The 20404-nt window shown below is 54.4% G+C and overlaps 1 protein-coding gene across 2 annotated transcripts; it reads left to right on the top strand.

Moving 5' to 3' along the window:
* Window positions 1-342: 342 nt before the first annotated feature.
* ALKBH5 (alkB homolog 5, RNA demethylase) lies at window positions 343-19285 on the top strand. 2 transcript variants are annotated; one of them, XM_072877617.1, is made up of 5 exons: window positions 343-503; window positions 761-1583; window positions 8193-8273; window positions 12682-12837; window positions 14583-19285. In XM_072877617.1, the coding sequence occupies exons 2-5, from the start codon at window positions 862-864 to the stop codon at window positions 14764-14766; spliced, it is 1143 nt and encodes a 380-aa protein (XP_072733718.1). In that variant the 5' UTR covers window positions 343-503; window positions 761-861; the 3' UTR covers window positions 14767-19285. The 2 variants fall into 2 exon arrangements, with proteins under 2 accessions (XP_072733718.1, XP_072733719.1); XM_072877618.1 differs by having other exon boundaries at window positions 345-503; window positions 764-1583.
* Window positions 19286-20404: the final 1119 nt, after the last annotated feature.

Raw genomic sequence — 20404 nt, 5'->3', positions numbered from 1 at the left:
CGCCCGCCCCCCGGCCAATCAGCGCCGAGCCGGGAGGCGGGGCGGGGCGTCGCGGCGCTGCCGGTACCCGTTACGGCGCGAGGCGAGGGCGGAGGTGGCGGCGGCCGGGCGGGGCGGGGCCGCCGCGTCGCCGTACGTGCGTACGAGGGGGCGGGGCCGGGGGCCGGCGGCGGGGCGCGTGCGCGGCGGGGCGGGGCGGGCGCGGTGGGCGGCCCCGCGGCGATCCGGGATGTCGGGCTGGCTCCTGGTGACGTAGCGCGCCGCTCGCGCCGCGGGAAGGGCCGCGCGAGACCCCCGGCCGCCGCCGCCCCCCGGCCCGGCCCGGCCCGGCCCGGCTCCCCCCCCTCCGCGCCCCCCCCGCCATGGGCAGCAACGCGGCGGCGGGAGCGGGCAGGGCGCCGCGCCGCGCCGGGGCCGCCGCTGGGCATGTGCCAGGCCCGGCCGCCGCGTGAGCGCCGCCGCCGGCACCGGCAGCATTGTCCGCGCCCGCCCCGGGCGAAGCCGTGAGTGTGGCGTCCGCCGGGCCGCTCCCTTCCCCCCGGGAGGGGCGTCGCGGCGGGAAGGAGGGAGGGGGCGGCGGGAGCCGTGCTGCCCGCCGGGAGGGGGGGGTCCCATCTCCCCGGGGTGGGGGCGGGAGTGGGGGGCGGCGGGGAGGCGAGCCGGGCTCCCGCGGGCACGGGCCCGGCCGGTCGCGGTGCCGGGAGAGGGGTGTGTGGGGGGGTCCCGTCCTCACCTCCCCGTTCCTCCGGGGCTCTTCCAGCAGGGCGGCGGGTGCCATGAATAGCAGCTGCGCGTCCCCCGCCGCCGCCCGCCGCCGCCTGCAGCGCCGGGATCGATAGAGGCGGGGGCTGCGGACGCACTATGGCCGGCAGCGGCTACACGGACCTGCGGGAGAAGCTCAAGTCCATGATGCCCTACCGGGACGGCCACAAAGGCGGCGGCGGCGGCAGCCTCCCGCGGGAGCCCCCCGAACCCCCCTACGATCGCAAGCGCCGGCACCAGGAGGACTCCGGCTCCGAGCCCAGCGACTACGAGGAGCAGAAGGAGGAGGAAGAAGCTCGGAAAGTCAAAAGCGGCATCCGCCAGCTTCGCCTCTTCAGCGCCGAGGAGTGCGCCAAGATCGAAGCTCGGATCGAGGACGTCGTGTCCCGGGCGGAGAAGGGGCTCTACAAGGAGCACACGGTGGACCGGGCACCGCTGCGGAACAAGTATTTTTTCGGGGAGGGCTATACCTACGGGTCTCAGCTGCAGAGACGAGGCCCCGGCCAGGAGCGCCTGTACCCACGGGGGGAGGTGGACGCCATCCCCGAGTGGGTGCACGACCTGGTGATCAGGAAGCTGGTGGAGCACCGGGTGATTCCCGAGGGCTTTGTGAACAGTGCCGTCATCAACGACTACCAGCCGGGGGGCTGCATTGTCTCCCACGTGGACCCCATCCATATCTTTGAGAGGCCCATCGTCTCCGTCTCCTTCTTCAGCGACTCGGCGCTCTGCTTCGGGTGTAAATTCCAGTTCAAACCCATCAGGGTCTCGGAGCCCGTTCTCTTCCTGCCTGTGAAGAGGGGAAGCGTCACGGTGCTCAGGTAACTCGCCCGCATTGCCGAGGCCTCCGCTAACGTGCCGGGGCTCGGTTGTGTAACGCTAATCACGAGGCACGCGGATGCGCACCCCGACGGCGGCTCGGGCTTGATCTCGCCCGCCTGTAGGCGTGCAGGGTCTTGCTGCGGCAGAAGGGGTGAAGGAAGGATTTGGGGGGCGGGGGGGGGGGCATGCCGCCATGGTGGATGGGGGTTTGGGTGGGTGATTGATTTTGGGTGGGTGCCCTCTCCGCGGAGCTCGAGGCGAGTCCTGGTGGGAGCGCGGCCACTTGCGGAGCCAAGCTTCGCCGTAGTTCCCAGAAACGGTTAAAATAACACATCGAGACACAAAATGGATCCTCTGCCCAAGAGCAGTCGCAGCGGAGCAGCTGGTTGGGATGGGGCTCCTGGGTCTATTCTTAGCTCGGCCGGTGCCTCCCCGACCTGACCTTAAGCGTGGAGAGGAGGTGTGAACGGCCTCGTCTTCCCAGTCTGTTAACTGGGAATACTAAAACCCTCCCCTGCCCAACGCCGATGGGGAGACCGGAGTGCGGAGCCCCATGGGACTGTCACTCGGCGGCGCGGTGGGTCCGCGGGTGCAAGAAAGGACTTTACGTGTGTTTTTGCAAGCGGGGGAAGAGCTGTGGTGACGAAATGACCTGCCCAAGGTCACGCAGCCGGTCGGTAGTAAAGCTGGGATTGGCACTGGGAAACGCCTGCTTCCTAATCCCCGCTGCCTCCCGGTGCACGGTGGGTGGGCAGAATGGGCAGGTGAGGGGACAGGCAGGGTGCGTGCAGGCGGGTGCGTACGGACCCGCCGGCATCCAGGTCTTGGTGAGGGCGGCTCGAAGCCCGGCGCCGGGGCTGCCTGACTCGGTGAGCACCGGTCCCTCGTGTCCCTGAAGGTCAGAGTGCTCCCTGCCAGGAGCAGGGATTGCCCGGACTCTGCCAACACTGCTCCAAGCTACCAACTGTATCCTCGTTTGGGGTTTTATTTTTTGGACGGGTGAAGGTCTAGGCTGGTTTTCAGGGCTCCCGGGCCGTAACACAATCCCTTGCTTTGGCTTGTAAAGTGATCGCCGCAGGGTTCGGGAAGGAATTTTTCTCCCCGCATACACACAGCCTCGCACCGTTGACTAGTGCATCAATAATAAATGCTGAGATCTCGCGTAGCTTTTATCTCGGAAAAGCTGCACAAACATTAACTAATCCTTGCCGTACCCCCGGCGTTAGGTAACTTCTGTGGATTAGCGAGGGATGAGGGAGACTGCGGAGGGAAGCGGGAACGGCGCTGAGGAAATTTTCTTGTTCTCGGGTGGATTGGCCGGGGCGGGGAGGGTGCGGGGCAGGGGGCAGAGGTCAGGGTGATTTTTGTGAAACAGGACCAGGGGGGACCCATCCTGCTACATGTCCTCTTACCGCAGAGCAAGCTCTGTCTCCGGGGATGGAGACTGCCGGGTGCGAGGCAGCCGCTCCGCTCCCTGACTTCTCCTCTGAGACGTGAGGAGGGAAACTTTCTACCCTAATTTTCTTGCTGGTGGTGCAAACCCCTGTGCTGCCTTTCCCTGGGGAGCCTGGAGTAAATACTTGTCCTTCCTTTTGCAGCCAGAGGTCTTTTTTCTAAGGACAGTGAGAGTTTTTTCTTGCTTAGAAGCATGCCGGCAGAGCCGTTAATGCAGGGTCAGCCTGTAGTCTTGCAGTCAAAGCCACTAGGAAAAGTCTCGTGGCCTTATGGCCAAAGGAGGATCGGGACGTCGCAGTGGGGCATGGCGGGAGGAGGGAGAGGTGCTTTTCTCTGCTGCAGGACCAGAGAATGATGTTTTCTTGTCCCAGACTGTCACTCTTCTCCCAAAACTGCTGGGAAGAGGCAGCTGGCTCGGGGCTCCCAGAATTGGAGCGGGGTGTCTCCCTAGGCCTGTGCCTTTGGGCTGGTGGCCAGCGTCACCTGGGTGCCCTAATCAGTTTATTAACGTGGCTGAAGCAATCGTACAAATCAAATGAAGATGCCTTTTAACTCTGACTAGAAGGGTTGGTTTCCGACCGACCCGACCCACCGCTGGTGTTAGATGTTCTGCTTTCCAGCAAATAATAGGCTTTAAAAAGGGGGATTATTTCAATTTCGGTACAGCAGTTAGCAGATACTTAGCACTCACTTAAGAGAGATTCTGCCAAAGTGATTGTGCTGTGATGATATGATCCTGGCTGGATGCAAGTTCCTCGACTCCGGCAGATCTCCTTGCCTCCCCTCTAACCCCAGCAATTTGGGAGGAGTGGGGAGAGGTGCAGACCGTTGGTAGGCTCTCAGGGGTGTATCTCCAAAATCCAGCCCTTGGTCATGTTTAAGTCAACTCTCCAAACTTGGCTTTTTCTCCTCTCGGTAAACAGTTGCTGAAGGCAGTTGCCCTGGAGATAGGGAAACGGTGCAGATAGAAATGGCATGCTTGTAATGTCTGTGATTCAAATATTGCTGGGTCAGTGGCTGCTGCTGGCATGCCGCTTTTCCGGGGAAGCCGGGGTAGCCGCATGCGTTTGGTTACCGTGTGGAAATCGTGAGGATCTAAAGCAAGCTGTTGGATCTCTCTCTTTGCCCCCACATCGTTCTCAGGCTCTCCCCAGATCACGCCTGTCCTGTTCCTGCTCTCAGCAGCCTATTCCAAATTGTCCTCCCCATTTTGTAGCCGCCTACCCGTCGGGGATTTTGCAGAGGGGCCTTCCCCATATCCCTCCCTTGCCTTGATTTGCCTACCGTGAAGCAGGCTATGGTGCTTGCAAACACTGAGCCCACTTCAAACTCGCTGGAAAGTATTCAGATCTCAAACGACAGGTTAACATTTAAAAGGTGGAATGGAGATTCTCCTGGCTGGGCTGTGCACCTCTGCCAGCAGGAGAAAGGCTGAACCACCCCACGACCTGCTGACGAGTCCTTTGCTCTTCCAGCAAGGCACTTTTTCCTCTCCTTTTGCGGTAAAGATTTGCCCTTGTAGCCTTTGACATCTAGAAGACGACCTCCTCCAGTCCCCTCTTCTCCCGCAGCCCCAGGAAGCGGGTGCTCCTGCAGTTTGTCCTGCTGCCAGCCAGGCCGAGAGAAAGCGGCAGCGGCTGGATCTGCGCTTGCTCTTCTCGGGCAGTTGGAGTTAAGTTGGATTTCAGTCCTGTGGACCATCGGCTGTCTGTTGGGGGCTGCTGGCTAGACCGCATTTGTGGGTTTTCTTCTTTTTTTTTTTTTAAAAGAACTTGATCGAAGAAAAAGCATCAAACAATAGAAGCAGAGGGGAGGAGATGGAGGAATTTGCCCGTTCATCTGGGAACACGTGCTTTGACAAATGCTGAGCCTGGAAAAAAGGGAAGGGAGCTGGGGGGGGGGGTGCAGAGCCAGCCAGCGCGGATGGTTCCAGCCGGACCCCTGCGCTGCACCGTGCCCCGCAGCCGCTGTCGTAGGTAGCAAATCTCAGCACCGAGCCAGCTTTTGCTTAACTGACGGGTGTTGCGTCTCAGCACTGTGGTTGGAAATAGTGCAGTTGCAGTTAGCCAGAGGAACGAATGACCAAAGGTAGCATTTCCCAAGTTCTTGTACGCCGTACGGGCTTCCCTTCTGCAGCTGGTGAGCGCTCCAGGTTGTCTCCCCGCTGTTTGTAATAGCAGTGGAAACATCGTGATGTTTGTTTCTCCTGTCGTCTCAAGGCATGCCTGATGGTAGCGTAATTGGAGTTGGTTGGAGTCTCTGGAGGATGAACCTGCTTTCTTCCTAGCTGGAGGAATCTCTCCACAACTGCCTGGATTAGATGTTTTTCCAGAAAAGTCTGATCCCTCAGAACAGGCCGTTGCTGCAGAGGAAGTTCTGTGTGTGCCAGTGGTGATGAGGCAAATAGATTTGTTCAGGCTCTGCTTGAACTGGTCGGTGTCACATCCGTGGTTTGTGGCAGCAGCTTTCCTGAACCACAAGTAAAGCCTTGAGCTGCTCAAACCCTGCGATGGGCTAGCGTGTGAGGTCCTGCCTGAGAGCTGGCCTGGCTGTCGTCAACCCCTAGAAATATTTCTCGTTAGAGACTCTGCAGAACTTCATGATGTTTGTACATCATGATGATGATGTTTGTACAAAAAAATCTGCTTTCATCTCCGTGTGAATCAGTTATGTTGTGGCTTGGCAGCAGCTCTTCTGGACTGAAAAAGAGACTTGGGGAGGAGTTGGGGGTGTAAGATCTGACAGGTTAGTTAGGAGTTGGGGTGTTAGTTGGGGGAACGTGTGGATAGCATCCGCACCTCCCCGTGTTCTTCTGGAAGATGCTCTAGGCTGGAGACGTCATGCTTGGGTGTTCTCATGGGCAGCAGTTTAGGATTTTCCTTACCAAGTTATTTCTTACCTCGTGCTTTGGGTTTGTTCTCTGGGCAAGAAATCTCTGGGTAGACCTTCAGTATCATTACGGGTGTTTTGTTCCAGCGTCTGCCCCTTCAGCCATCGTCAGGATGTGGCAAGGCCGGGCGGTGGGTGAGAAGTTCATGCTGGCACGAAGCAGAACAGCTGTGACACAACCAAATAATCTTTTTCTTCCATTTCTCTGCCTGGTGCCTGTGCAAACCCCTTTGTTAGAGGGCCATACAGAGAGACACCATCACCGTGTCTGATACGGTGCAAGCTGAGTTTTCCCACACCAGCATGGCACTGGTGCAGACTGGTGGGTCCCTGTTAGGGCCTCAGACTGGAGTACCGGGGCTGTTGCTTTGGTGCTGCCCACGGGCATCTGGGACCACAAGCTCTGCCTGGTGCCGCTCTGAAAGTGAGCTGGAAAGCTGCTCGGGGAGTGAGAACGAGTGGCCAGGCTGACATCTCATGATGCAGAGCGCAGGTCTGGAAGCAGACCTTTTCCTGATGTTCACCGTGTCGCTGAGGATGTGCCGAGTTGAATGTTAACGTGGGTGATATTAATGAATTCGCTGGAGCTTGACGCAGAGATTCCTGGAACATAATAGAGCATCATTGTAAGCCCCTTCGCATAACGCTGTCTTGTTTTGCAATGCCCTGGAGGACGGGGGGGATGGACATCAGCCCCTGTTTTAACTGATGAGGCTTTAGGCTCTTAACTCTCTTCTCAAAGAGAGAGGTGTGCGTTTCTCGATGAGTGGGTGGGTTATCTAACCAGATAAAGGAAACCCAGTCCCATCCCCAGAGAAGACCTGCATGTGCGTGATCTGTTCTCTGCTCTGAGCATCCTGAATAACCCGCAAGCCGATGACCCAGGCCGTGTTCCTGGAGGGCCAGCTGACAGCTGGCGTGGCAGCAGCTTCATGATAAAGCCTCGTGGGGAGAGTGGGCTCGGTGATTTCTGCTTCAGGTTAAACTAGCACGGGGGTGTGCTAGCTTTGTGTGGCATGAGCAGCCTTCGCCCAAGTCCCTTCAAAGGTCTTCCTGTCCTTGCCAGCCGTTTCAGGAGGCTCTGAAGGCATTTACCTTGTCTTTTCCCCGTGTTAGACTCTAGAAGGCTCTTTTGTGAACAGACGCTCTCCAAACAGCAGGTGGAGGGCAGGCCCACCTCTTGGACCTGCTCGTTAGCACCCACGCGAGCGACGAGATGTACTCCTGGCAGGGTGGTTTGTGCGTCCGAGCAGATGCGATGGCCGCTTTCCGCAGACCCGCCGCGATCTCGCGTGCTGCGCTGGACCCCAGGAGTTGTGCTCAACAACAGAAGCAACCACAAGAAAAATGCTCCTGTGTGTTGTGGGTAGCTGGGGCCCTCGTCGGCCACGGCTTTTCTCCAGCCTGCTAGAAAGGTGGAGTAGGTGAAGTCATCTCAGACAGCGAAACACTCCTGCCGAGAACGGCTGCTGTGTGGCCGTGTAGCTGCTTGAGCCTGGTGTCATTTTCCTCGGCCCAGGTAGCTGTCTCGCCTTGCGAGTCCTGTGGCAGGGAGGTTTTAGGAGTGCAACTTGGTTTGCGGGTCTGAATTTGAAGGTTACCCCATGTGCGTTGTGTTGGGGCTGGGCTGGGCGGTGATGTTTGTACCGTGGCCGAAGATGTGCCACATGGGGGGTAGCGGGGAGGGTGAGGGTGCTGAGACAGCAGCGTCTGTGCCCAGGTGAGGGAGGTGAGACGCTTGACTCTTACCACCGCTGCACCCCCTCCTCAAATAATGAATCTTCTCCTCGACTCTGGTACGCGTTCACATCTGGGTATGCTGCACGTTTCGGGCGTGAGAGATGGCTTTTTCTCGGGGACATGTGTGAGAAGATGCTTTGGGAGCAATGTGCTGATTTTTTTTTTTCCATGTCGCTCTCTAATCTCTTGATAAATGAATTGGCTGAATTTACACTCCATAAACTTGTTTTCTACATGTCTTATTTCACAATGTTGTGGCAGGTGGTGGTTTCCTCTGGTGTATGATAAAAAATTGAATCAAAAAAAAAAAATTTGAGACAAAAAAACCAAAGCCCTGACTGCCCTCATTCTTTCCTGAAGTTTCTTCCTTCCTGTAAGTCTAGCTCCTGGGGAATGGTGTTTGGAGGAGGAATTCCTGGTGGAAGTTAGGAAATGGCTGGCCAAACTGAGTTGTTGAGGCTGGCAACCACTTTCTGCTTTTGCCTGTCATCTTTCTCACAGTGGCTTTTTGTTTTTGTTGTCAGTGGATATGCAGCTGATGAAATTACACACTGTATTCGACCACAGGACATCAAGGAGAGAAGAGCTGTCATCATCCTTCGAAAGTAAGTGTTGAAGCCCTCTGGACAGTAAGATAAACTTGGATGTGATGTTGTGATGTTTCCTAAGGTGCTTTGAAAGAAACACTTTAGAACTGCCTTGCTTGTTAATTTGCTGGCTTGATCTTACATCTTGAGTAGATGTCACTGATGCTCGCTTGTGTCTTGCTGTACCCATCGCTTGGCCGGTAGAAGTAGATGGAACTTGTTGCTGCAGAGTTAATCACTTCTTGGCTCTGTGCAGCAGTACTTCATTGTAACGTCTGGGTTTGCAAGTGCTGTTCATGTCCAAACACCTGGCTTTCATTGACTGCCTAACTCCAAACAGCTAGGATTTCAAACTCTTGTTTTGGGCTATGTATTCAGGTGTCTGATCATATGATACCCACATGCGTGAGTTACCTGGATGGTCCTTTGAAGCTGATGCTTACGATGAAGAATCTCCTATAAAGCAGATAAAGTTTTCTTGGTAGCGTGGCTTTCATTTCCTGGGGAGAGGGAGGAAGACCCTGGCTTCAAACTGAAACGGATGCGGTGAATTTAGTGATCACTTTACAGAGCTTGTCCTTCGAGTTGGTGTTGGCAAGCCAAGCTCTGTAAGCTGTATCGCACGCTTCCTGTTTTAGAAGATATGCTGTCCTGGTCAGCTGATGGCATTTCATCAGCCAGTATCTGTTCCTAAGCTCTTCAGAAAAGACAATGGAAAAAAAAAAAACAAACCAAATGAACCCCACCCCAAACTCCTCAGTATAACCTTTTTTTCTGCCCAGAAGTGTCCTCTCTCATCAGTTCCTTCTACTAAGACCAGAAGATGTGACTGCCATGTGTTCACCCATGTTGATTGTGCCTCAGAAGGTGTTAGCAGTAATTTCACTGTCAAGAAATCTTTTTGCAAGTGAAAACACACATGATTCGAGTACTGTAAACCCAGACGAAAGCGTGGGCATGAGGGCAAGGCTGCAGTTGTGGCCCAGGCTGGCATAAGGCTAGCAGGCAAGTGGTCTAGATTCAGACTTGTTGAGCCTTTGGACAGCTTGGTTGGTTTCAAAACAAGTCTGGCAACGTTGTGAAGGTATGGCACAAAGCCGGGGGAGTGGAGTTGGACATCTGGTTAGAGACCCCCATGAAATGAAGGCAGGAAAAACAGCAGCCCTGAGGTATTAGCAAGGCAAAATCAGCACAGACCCAAGGAGGCAGGATGAGATGTGGCAGGTGATAGAGTGGGATCAAAGAAGGAAAGATTAGAACCGAATCACCTGATAGTTGGTTATTGCCACGCGAGGTTTAAGGCGAGAGGGTTGCCATAAAAGGCTGTTACGTTCACGTTGTTGGTTACTGCAGGCAACGAAAAGCAGCGTGAGTGCTGACGAGCAGCAGTGGGAGGCATCTCCAAATCCTGTAGCTGCTTTAGTTGGGTTTTGGGATAGAGAAGCTGCCTGTCCTAGGCTGCGGAGCAGTTCCCTAGAAAAGAGAGACTTGGCTAAATAAGCTAAAGCTACCCAAGCTGGTGCAGATATCTAACATACATATTTAAACTGGCTCTACCTCTTGCTTTCGCCAGCCTCTGTAAGCTAAGGGTGTCGAGTTATTTCAGCCTAGCCTGACTGCCCTCAAAGTGCAACTGGGCAAGCAGCTATCTGGCTGCGATGTGCCCGGCTGACGTGGTGCCTCACTGCTGAACAGGCAAGGCCCATTAGCTCCTAGCAGAACCGTATTGGCTATATTTGCTTAGCCATCCTTCTGTAGCAGCGTGTCTTTCTGTCTTCCCCTGGTTTTAGGGGCCTGATTTGCTTAGCGTTAGAGCAGAAGTGTCTGCCTAGTCATATGCAGACAGCGATGGGCTGACTTGACTGGCAGGCTGAATGAAACCACAAAAGGATTTTTCTCTTGAGCAAAGTGGAAACCCCCTGGTAATTATTTTTGTGTAATCGCCGTAGAGCTTAGCAGCCCTGGTGAATACATGGCAATTGCCTGGTTGCCAAAGGGTGCACTCTGATTGCTGCCAAATAGAGCTTATTAATTGCTGCTTATCCCTTGTGATGGCGGCCGTCTCCTCGCTGAGTCCTGTGTGCACGCATGCATGCACAGCAGGGCTGCGGTGACCTTTGTCTGCGCTCGCATCCCCACGGCATGTATTGCTGCAGCGAATGCCATTCCCTAGTCCCGGATCATGCGACTTTGTGCAGTCTGAAATAGCGTGTTATGCAACCAGGAAAACAGCTACTTCCGCTGGTAGCCTGCTAGCACGAGAGGCTTGGGAGCAGCCAGCGGCCTCGTAAAACTCCTCTTCTTCATCTTGGTGGTAAGAATCAGCCCCGAGCTTTCCAGCAGGATCAGAACGGTTGGGCCGTAGAGCGGCATAAACTTTGCTGCAGCTTAGAGCTGGGATATTCGGCTCTGAATAGGCTGCCAGAGCCTGCTGGGTCCCAGACGTTTGAGTCTGGATCTGCTCTTGCCTCTACTTCGAGCGCGTGGTTCTAGGGAGGGTTTTTGCTGGCGGCGGCAGGAGAGCAAAGCTGCGCGAGCTGGAGAAGCAGCTGGGTTTTGCAGGATGCTTGAGAGCAGTGTGGTTACCAAGTAGGTCATAAACACTTCAGTGCTGTAGCGTGATGATATTTACAGTGTTTCCTGCGTATCGGAGTGCAGGACTGCGGGTAGCCGGCAAGGTTTGGAAGCGCTTTGAGGAAGAGGCTGGGGGGGAGGAACGGTGCTCTCAATTTCATGAGATGCGGAAGGAGGTAATGTGGGAGGTGGGGATAAAACGAGACCTATTCAAGCAGGTCTTGAAAGTCATTTTAGGGGGCTTATGCTGCCATTTGTAAGCACTTCTTTGTAAGCAGTTACATCAGGGAGTTACTCTCTTTAAATAGAACTTTGGTAGGTAATTTGTTCTCCATTTTAGTATAGCCTCTCCTCGTAGCTGCTCCTGCAGCTCATACCTGCATTGCTCTGTGGACAGAGAGCGTGGCTGGTATTCCCTTGCAGGATATTTGGTGGTTTGTTTGTTTTTTAATTGCAGGCCTGTAGTTGCTGTTGTATTTGAGAGGTATTTAAACCACCTAACTTGTCCGGGACAGGATCTGCAATGCCTTTGGTGTTCTAGCTGGACTGGGTCCAGTCCTGGAGCCGAGAACAGCTCAGGACGACAGCGCTGGGGACTAGCACAGGCTCCAGCCTGGCAGCTGCCTGTAGAAGTGTTCCTTGTTCCTGGCATGCTGGGCAGACTTGGGCTGCCGTGCCCAGCTTCACGTGTGCCAGCCTGGCATCGCCCTGGTTAACTGAAGAGGCTCTCGCCGATGGCGGAGAGGAAGCTTGGCAACTGGATGTGCTTCCTAACAGGAGCTGAGGTTGGGATTCTCCTGTGGAAACCTCCCTCGGGAGCTGAAGTTCAGCGCTAGAGAGCAAGTAGTGATTCTCCCCTTTCTTTCACCCAGACCCCTTCCGTCTTCACCCCTAATTCCAAGGAGGGAGACAGGCTGCAGCAACAATATCAGGGTGCCTTTCCTTCCGGGAAGTGGCTTGGATCCTCCTGAAATTGGCAGCTCTGGAGGACCAGTACCACCTTTTGGTGTGCTTTGCCCATTCTTAGACTTCAGTCTGTGTTTTGGAATAGACTTTAGCAGTGCTTATAAGTTGAAACTGGTAACTGCTGTGCTTGGAGACGGTGACAGCGCCATAATAAGATGCTGCGCCATCGAGTTTTCATTCCTGCTGCTCGGTCTGCTGCCTCCCTCCACGTGTGCATGGCTACAGTCGTGCCTGGGCCAGCGACAGTTCTGCTCTGGGACAAGCTGTGCTTGCTTTCCGGTGTAGCTTCAGCGTGTTTCTATCCCAGCACGAACAAGGCGGTGCTGCGCTGCTGGAAGGGATGTGGTGCAGCTTCTGTTTGCTAGACCTTCTCCTGACTCGTACTTCAACTCTTTAAACCTCTTAGTCAAGCTGAGAAACACCTGACCCCACGAGATCTTGAGACAGTGGGGAGTTTCCAGATAGAAGCAGTTATTACTGTTGTAGGTGATGATGAATTTTGCAGGGCATCTCCCAGGTGGCTTAACTGGAGCTGCAAGTTATTGACGAGTCACTGTGATTTCATAGGATTTTACAGGGGCTGTAACGCCTCTACTCTGTATCCTGTAACTGGGATCGCAGTGAGCCCAGCACCATTGGCGTTCACCGCGTGACTACATGTGTCCCTAAGCCTTCCTCTTCCCTCTAACCACGGTAGCAAAACTGCAAGTACCACAAAGCTGCAGCTTGTTTTGCTGTTGAGTGTAATAGTCCCGACCCTCTTCCTGACCTATGTGGCTGGGATTGAGGGTTCTGCGTCAGCGCATCTAGGGCAGGCGTCTGCTGCAGCGTGCTAGTGGTTCTGTAGAAACTCCTTGCAAATTCTCTTCTCTTTAAATATTTGCAGAACAAGACTAGATGCGCCTCGATTGGAAAAAAAATCGCTGAGTAGCTCTGTGTTGCCACCAGGTTATAACTCTGACCGTCTATCAGGAAGCAACCGGGACCAGATCCTGAAACCAAAGCGGTCCCATCGCAAAGCAGATCCTGATGCTGCTCACAGGTAGGATGATCTCTTCTAAGAGCAATGTTTTGGATGGTATCTCTAGGTGAGTGCATGTCTGAGGTTCCTGGCCTCAGACAAGAGAGGCTGCACAGCACTCTTAAAAACATCCTAGTTTGCACCTCCCAGGTGCTTTCTGTGGTGCACAGATCTGTTTTATCAGAATGAGGTTCTTTATATGTTCCTCCTAGGCTTGCGGAGGCTAAGCTCTGGCTGTAAGCAGCTTACATTGTTTATCCTCTGAGTGGCATAATGAAGAAGCAATAGATTTGGCTGGCTCTTGATAATGCAGTCATTCAGAACAATAGTTTCCCTGCAGCTAATTATTTTTGACCTCTATTGCCAAGCAACCTGTGCAGCTGCATTAAACAATATTATGAAAGCAGTCCTGGGAGAGAACGTGAGGTTTTGCTATCTGGGAAAGGTGAAGGCCTTCTTGGGAAGCTTCTTAGACCTGTTTTGGTTCCAGAGCTGCGTGTGTATATTTTTGTGTAGCCAAACTGTGTGAATGTGTAAGCCTGACCTTCAGAGGAGCTCCTTGCTGAGGTTTCAGGCAGCTTGAGCTCTGCAGCAAGGCTTCCCTCAAACACCACCTTGCTCTGCGTGAACGTACTGATAGCCATGAGTGATAGCCAGTCTGCCAGCTGTCGTGCAATATTTCTGCTATTCTCCAATCCCAAAGTTTCCCGAGGATCGAGACGGCATTCTCTGCAACGTGTAAAAAAAAAAAAAAAAAAAAAAAAAAAAAATTTGGCTTAGTCCCAGGGCTTGGCTGCTGTGGTCCCAGCCCGTGTTTCAACCTGTCCTGGAGGGAGGAGGGTGGGGATGGCTTCTTTATGAGCAGTGTTCATTCACCTGGACTCAGACTGACTGGGAAGATAGATCAAGAAGAGAAGCTAGCCTGCAAATGAAAGCTTACCTCTGAGCACGCAGTGGGCCAGTGTGTGATTAGAGAAGCGATGATGCAGAATAAATCTGCAGATCTGAGAGCTCTTTCTCAGCCTGATGTGACCTTATGGGGGTGGGAGGGCTTGCTTAGACTCTTGCAGCAGATGGGTATCAAAAACATATCTTTCTCTTCTTTTGGCCTCGAAGACTCCAGTGTAACATAGGTAAATAGCATGGATATCAGATAGTGGTATCTCTTAGAGGAACTCGGCAGTTGCCACCTAGGATATAAAATAAGTGGTCTGTGCAGCCCACCAGCCCAGTCCTACTATGAAATGATCACTGGTGAGAGGAGAGGCAGCTTTGCAGAAGTAACATTTGCACTGCGCTAGTGTTTGAGAGAAATAGCGAGAGGACGAAGGAGTTTGGAGCTGTGGTTTGATCCTGCACCACAAGCGCCCCAGCAGCTTAAAAAGGAGCTCAGCTCTGTGCTGCAAGTCCCGCTGTGGGAGAGGCCAGACCCCTCTACCGAAGGGATGTTTCTTGGGGCCACAAGCTGTGCTTAAAAAGAGGTGACTGGGCTGTTTGAAAGTGTTCCTGGTGGAGGTAAAGACCAAAACTTGCCCAGGGAAGGCGAAGGACTTGTACCATCAAAAGCAAAGTTCTCGGCCTCCCCATGGGAGATGCAACTTGGTGATCTGTTCCTGCTCTGCTGAGTGCCCAGTGCTGGGCAAGCAATGTGGAAAGAGTCGATCATATCACTCAAAGTATGCAAAACTGCAGATAGTGTCCGCACAACGGAATGCCTAAATCCTGTCGTGGATGTGCTCTCACTCCCTCTTTCTCTCTCTCTGTAGGCCACGGATTCTAGAAATGGATAAAGAGGAGAACAGGCGCTCAGTCCTCTTACCAAAACATAGGAGACGGAGCAACTTCAGCTCCGAGAACTATTGGCGAAGGTCTTACGAGTACACGGAGGACTGTGATGAGGAAGAGGAGGATGGCAGCCCAGCCAGGAAAGTTAAAATGCGGCGACACTGAGGATTGCACTTTGCAGGCTCGTGGAGCTGATGAGATTGGCCTCCAGTCTGTGAAAACTTTCTCCTCCCTCTGGCTATCTTCCATCTAGCTTCAGTTTTGGTTTTTCCTTTCAGGCTGAAGAGTAAACAGGAAGGATCTAGCGATTTGTTTTTATGAATGGAGGAATGCTGAGACATATGTAAGGATGGAACATGTCCAGTGCACATGGTGTCCTGAGTCATGGGTCAAACGGGCATCTCTCCCTTAGGAAGCAGATAAAGTTATGCCAGGCCGTCTGTTGGGATTTCTTTTGAAAACACCAAAAAGTTTAACTGTTTCATTGCGCAAGATTCAAGAATTGTATTTTTGTTTTTTGCTTTAACTTTCTTCCTTTCCAAATGTTCTAAATATGATGTTTGACCCCAGGAGCTGAAACTCTGTGTGGTGGCCTCATACTCCCTGCTTCACCAAAGGGCTCCTTGGTCTGCTCTTACCTAGTTGTTGTTGGGTTTGTTTTAAGGGTGCCCTGCAGTAACTGGAAGTTTGAAGCTTTGCAGACCCTTCTTACTGCAATTGATTTCAAAGGGTTTAGGACATTTTTGTTGCACTTTAGTACCAGTTTTAAATGCCGTAGGTTTCCTTTCCAGTCCCTTTTCCCAAGCCAGCGTGGGCTCACAGCCTTGTGTCCCTGTGCTGCCCTCTCCGAGAAGAATGTGCTTGAGCTCTGGTTTCTCAGTGCTGGTCGGACTAGGGGTATATTTTGGTTGAGGAGCAAGGAAAGGTGGCTGGCTTCGCTGAGGCTGGCCCAGCATTGACCCGAGGTCCATATTGGAGCCCCGGGGCTGCCGAGTGAGTGATCGCATTGCGTACATGCTGCTTCCCAGAGCTGGAGATAGCAAAGAGGAGTAGGAGAGACGTTGTGCTTGTGAGGATGCTTGCCTTGGGACTCCCTGAGAAGAGCTGTTCTCCACTGCCTGGGGGACTGGCTTTCAGCCCCCTGTCCCTTTTAGGTGGAGAGAGTTGAGATGGCACAGCATCCTATCTTGAGGGACCGGCTGCGCTCTGTCAGAGCAGGAACAGGCACTGCCGCAGCCTCGGGGGAGCCGGGCAGCTCGGCTGCGGTCCGTCCCCTCCGAGGCTGGCTCTGGGAGCGAGGATGCTGCAAGGGTCTAGTTTGTCCCCAGTTCAGTGCATTCAGCAGCTAGTGCTGCAGCAGTTGCCCGCCTCCTCCTTGTTCCTGCCTGTATTCCTGGGGTGTAGGGAGTTTTCTGGTTGCTACAGAAAATGCTAAGAAGAATTGGGCATTTGGCTCCATGGAGTTAGTGTTAGAAAGTCTGCCGCCTTCCTCCTCCCACCCAGTTTGCGTTAGCCTAGACCGAAGCCTCGGCATTTTCAAAGTTTGGGGCCCAACACCATATTTAGAACTGTACTTTTAAGAAATTTCCTCCGATTGATTCTTTGAACCCAAGTGTTGGCAGTTGTAAGGAGTAGTCTTATTTTTAAATTTTTACTGCTTTGCCCTCCCTCAAATTGTAGTTTTTCTTAGTGTTGTGTCCCCCACACACTTCATGGTCTGCACGCTTGGCAATAAAAAGATGTAATGTATTTTGAAACCGGTTTGCTGCTGTCTTGAGGGGCTCCCAGTCAAAAAAACAAACAACAAAACCCAGGCATTGTTCCCTGGAGCACCATTCCTTGGCGATCCAGCACGTTTGCTGACATCTGGGTCTCGGTGTCCTTTTCCTTCCCACTGACTTCTCCAGCTCCTGCCACTCACCCGTTGTTGGGATTACTGCTCAGACTGGATCTAGCGGTCACATTAGTGCAAAGGAAATTACCATCACCTTCAGCACCGCTGATCTGCGAGGGGTTCATAGGTGAGGTTCCCAGTGCCTGTCTCCGATTCTCTTTATCTGATGGTTTTCCTGGCGAGAGCCCCCGTTGGCTCGGTGCAGAGGTATGGGCACAGCCTCATGGCCAGCCTTCGAAGGAACCTGTCTTGTCTGCCCAGAGATCTGAAAGTTCATGCTTCTGCTGCTTCTGAAACCTTTAAAAAGCCTTTTTCAGTCCACACTTAGCATTTGAAGTGGTGTTCCTTGCCCTCCCAGCTTTCTGCAGAGAATCCCGGCCAGCTCTTGGCTACAAACCCCCTGTTTTGAAAAGCTTGGCATAACCCTGATAGCAAAACCGCATGCTGGGAGCAGCATCCCTTCTCCTCCTTATGGCTGGTGCAAACATCTCCAGCAAGCTAGAGACGTGCTAGCAGGATGCCTATAGCGATGGCCGTTTCTAATTGTCTTTCTGGATTCATCCTGGACGTGCCCTGTGGCCTCCTCGGTGTCAGGCTGTGCTCCGGGTGCTGCCGGAGGTCTCAGCTCCGCACAGCCTGCTCTCCTCCGCTGGCTCCCAATTTTACTCCTACCTCTGCCATACAGATACACAACCTTGGTGTCTCAACTCAAAATGAAGCTGGAGGCAACCTGCCTTTGCGAGGCTGCTTCCCAGAGCAGGACTTCCGTGGGATGAGGCATTGGCTCTATCTCTGCTGAAGACTGAATAAGACATCCTGAGGTCTTACCTCTAGCTCGGTACCAACCATCGCTTCATCCCAGTCCTTGTGCAGTCTGTACGTGTGCAAGTATCCTTCCTCTCCCGGTTTGTTTCGGTATTCCTGCATGCCATGGTAGGGAGCTCTCCCCTCCTTCCTTTCCCCCTGCCCCGCGTCTGTGCAGTGGGTCTGAGCTGGTAGCCGTGGCTGGAGGGACAGGAGGAGCTCCTCGCCGGAGCTGCTCTACAGCCGCCGTCTGTTCTTGTGTGCGCTTGGTTTTCAACCTGACTGGTTTGGGGCTTGACACCTTGGAGAGAGAGAGAGAGTGGGACACAACTGGTCTGACCCGTAGCATCTCTTGGGCGAGGAGTCCCCAGCGTATAGGCAGGCCATCTTCCCCACTTGTACAGACATTTTCTATAGACACGGATGTATATGTGTAGATAACATGGTTTTTTAACTCTTTTGCACTGAACATCATCAGAGTGAAACCTTGATTTGAAACCAGAAGACACATTTTTCACATGGATCCAGATGTCTAGATCCCTTACTGTAACCTGTCTGGTAAAACTGTCTCAAAAATACTGGTGATGCCCGTACCTCTTCTTTGTTGCCGGTTGTGTCGGGCTTCCTGTGGGCTTCGGGTCAGGCTGGTGGCATGAGCCTGCTGCGGAGGATGGAGGGTAGCGAGCTCCCGTTCGGAGGCAAAACTTCTCCCCGTCTGCTCCGCGGGACAGGCTCATGTACAGACCTGACCCCATCGGCTTTGTCGTGTCTGTCTTGGCCGGCTGTGCGGTCCGACCTCCTCTCCATCCACCCACAGCGGGTCGTTCATGAACCTGCTCAGCCCAAAATTGGGAATAAGGCTACATCCGGCGTGACGACCCCACGCACCCAGACCCACAGCCCAGACCATGAGCACTGCCTTTCCTGCGGAAGGGGGAGGAAGGTGGGGTTTGTCCCTGCTCCAGGGGGGGTTTGTCCCCGCTTTTCTGCAAAGGGCAGGAGGAATTGAGGTTTGTTACCCCTATCTCGAGAACACTCGTCGATCAAACTAAAGCTCTTGCAGCGGTCGCGCGGGCTCGATATGTCTGTAGGAAGAGAAGGAAGGGCTGTTTGCTGGTGATAAGAGGTGAGCTGGCCTAGGGAGGGGCTGTCGGGCTGCTGGCAGCAGCGGTGCCCGGGTTGCCACATGTGGCTCCACACCTGCTGAACTCTCATCCAGCCGTTAGTCAGGCGAGAGCGGTGACGCTCGGGAGCTGCGATCCCCATCCCAAGGCTTGGCTCATCCCGGAGGTCGGGGGGGTTGCTGGGGCGCGAGGTTGCCAACCCGCTCTCCAGGGTGGGCCGGCACCACCGTGAGCCGACGTCTGCCGGGACAAGAGCTCGGCACTCTGGGTTTCGGCAGCGCTTGCCGCTACGCGGTCTGAGCCCCGTGGGTCGAAATGGCTGCCATGCTTTGGGGGCTTGGGGAAGCGAAAGTCGGGGTCTGGACCCCCACCAGCAGCTAATACTCTTTTATCTGCCAAAAGTGTTCCCTTTCCCGGTCGGGAGAAGAAATGTTTGGCCGAGAAGCGTGTCTCTGCTCCTTCCCGCGCCCCTGCCCACACTTACAATTCTGGCTGACTTTAATTTTGTTTTTTAAAGTTTCTAATGTTTTTCTTTTGTTTTGTTACGAATAAAAATAAAAAAATAAAAAAGAAAGTGGCAATATTTTTTTCCGTAAGCTTTTCCAAGGAAAAAGCGTGGTTTGTAACAAAGTTGTACAGTTCTGAAGTTTGAGATACGAGAAGTACTGTGTGAAACGCTGTAAATGGGGCAGAGATTATTTTATGTACAGTCTGACGTGGGGGGAATCTTTTAATTCTGGTTGATTCTTAGGAAGAATTTGGTTCTTCACTGTCAGGGTTTGGAATTTCATGGTTTCATTATTATTATTTTTTTTTTCTTGTATAGATTGCTGCATTAATTGAATAAAAGCAGAAAGCATCACTCTGCCTGCCTGTGTGGTGGTGCCGGCGGCCGGGATGTGTGCCTCCCTTCCCCGCCAGCAGAAATGAGGTTGCGGGGAATGGGGAATCGCTTCTAAATAAAGGGAGTCTCCGGCTCCCTGGGGTTGGGGCGGCCAAACGCATCGTCTGTCCCTCCTGCGCTGCCCTAGAAAGCGAGGACGGGGCTTGCTGCCCTCCTCCTCCTCCCGCTCTCCATCCCTGGGGACCAGGGAGCAAACGTGGACGCTGTCCCCTTGCAGCTCCCACCCTGCCCCACTGCCCAGGCTTGCTGCAGCCGCTGCCTGCTCCTCAAATGGCCCCAGCACCCAGGGGGGGGGCTACACCCCGTGCTTCGGCCTCGCATGGAGCCCCTCGTCCTCCCTGCCCTGCGCCTTCCTCCTGCAAGAGGGAGATGGCGGTGGGCAGGTGGACGGGTGTGTGGTGCTGGAGGGGGGATGGCATGGCTGACTGGGGTCTGTTGGCCTCGCGTGGTGGCCTTCCTCCTCCTCTTCCTCTACCTAGCAGTGTCCTCTCCATCACCCACCCTCACGCCCCAGGGCTGCCCACGGGGTCAGACCCCTTCCCTCTGTCCATCCAGGAGCCCATTGCTGGGGCATCAGGGCCATGGTCCCCGCTCCCCCCCCCAGGGTGTTTTCCACCCCAAAGGCTGCATCACCTCCATGCGGCATCTCCCCGGGGCTGGCGTTAGTCAGCAGGGAGGGGAAGCCCTGCCCTGCCCGGGGTGACTCACCCCAGACCTGGGTGCAGGGCAGGGTGTCCCCCCCACCCTGGGCTGACGGCCGTGAGGGAGCGGGGCACGGCTGTGCCGGGTGCCATGGCGGGAACAATCGGTTGCTGGCCGGGGACGGGGCCCGAATACTAATGGCGGGAGCCGGCAGGGTGCTGAGCACGGCCCCGCTCGGCGCGGCTGCGCCGAGCGGGGCCGTGCTCAGCACCCTGCCGGCGCAAGGCCCAGTAGCTGGCGTGCCGCCATGTCATTGAAGCACCCCATGGCTGTGGGGCCCATGGGCCAGGATGAGGCCCTGAAGCCAGGACACCCCATGGTTGTGGGGGCCCTGTGGCCAGCATGAGCGGCCTGGAGGTGCCCTCGCTGTGTCGT

Source organism: Ciconia boyciana, chromosome 13 (assembly GCF_034638445.1).
Source record: "Ciconia boyciana chromosome 13, ASM3463844v1, whole genome shotgun sequence".
NCBI classification, from domain to species: Eukaryota; Metazoa; Chordata; class Aves; order Ciconiiformes; family Ciconiidae; genus Ciconia; species Ciconia boyciana.
This window is presented reverse-complemented; position numbering and strand designations above follow the sequence as displayed.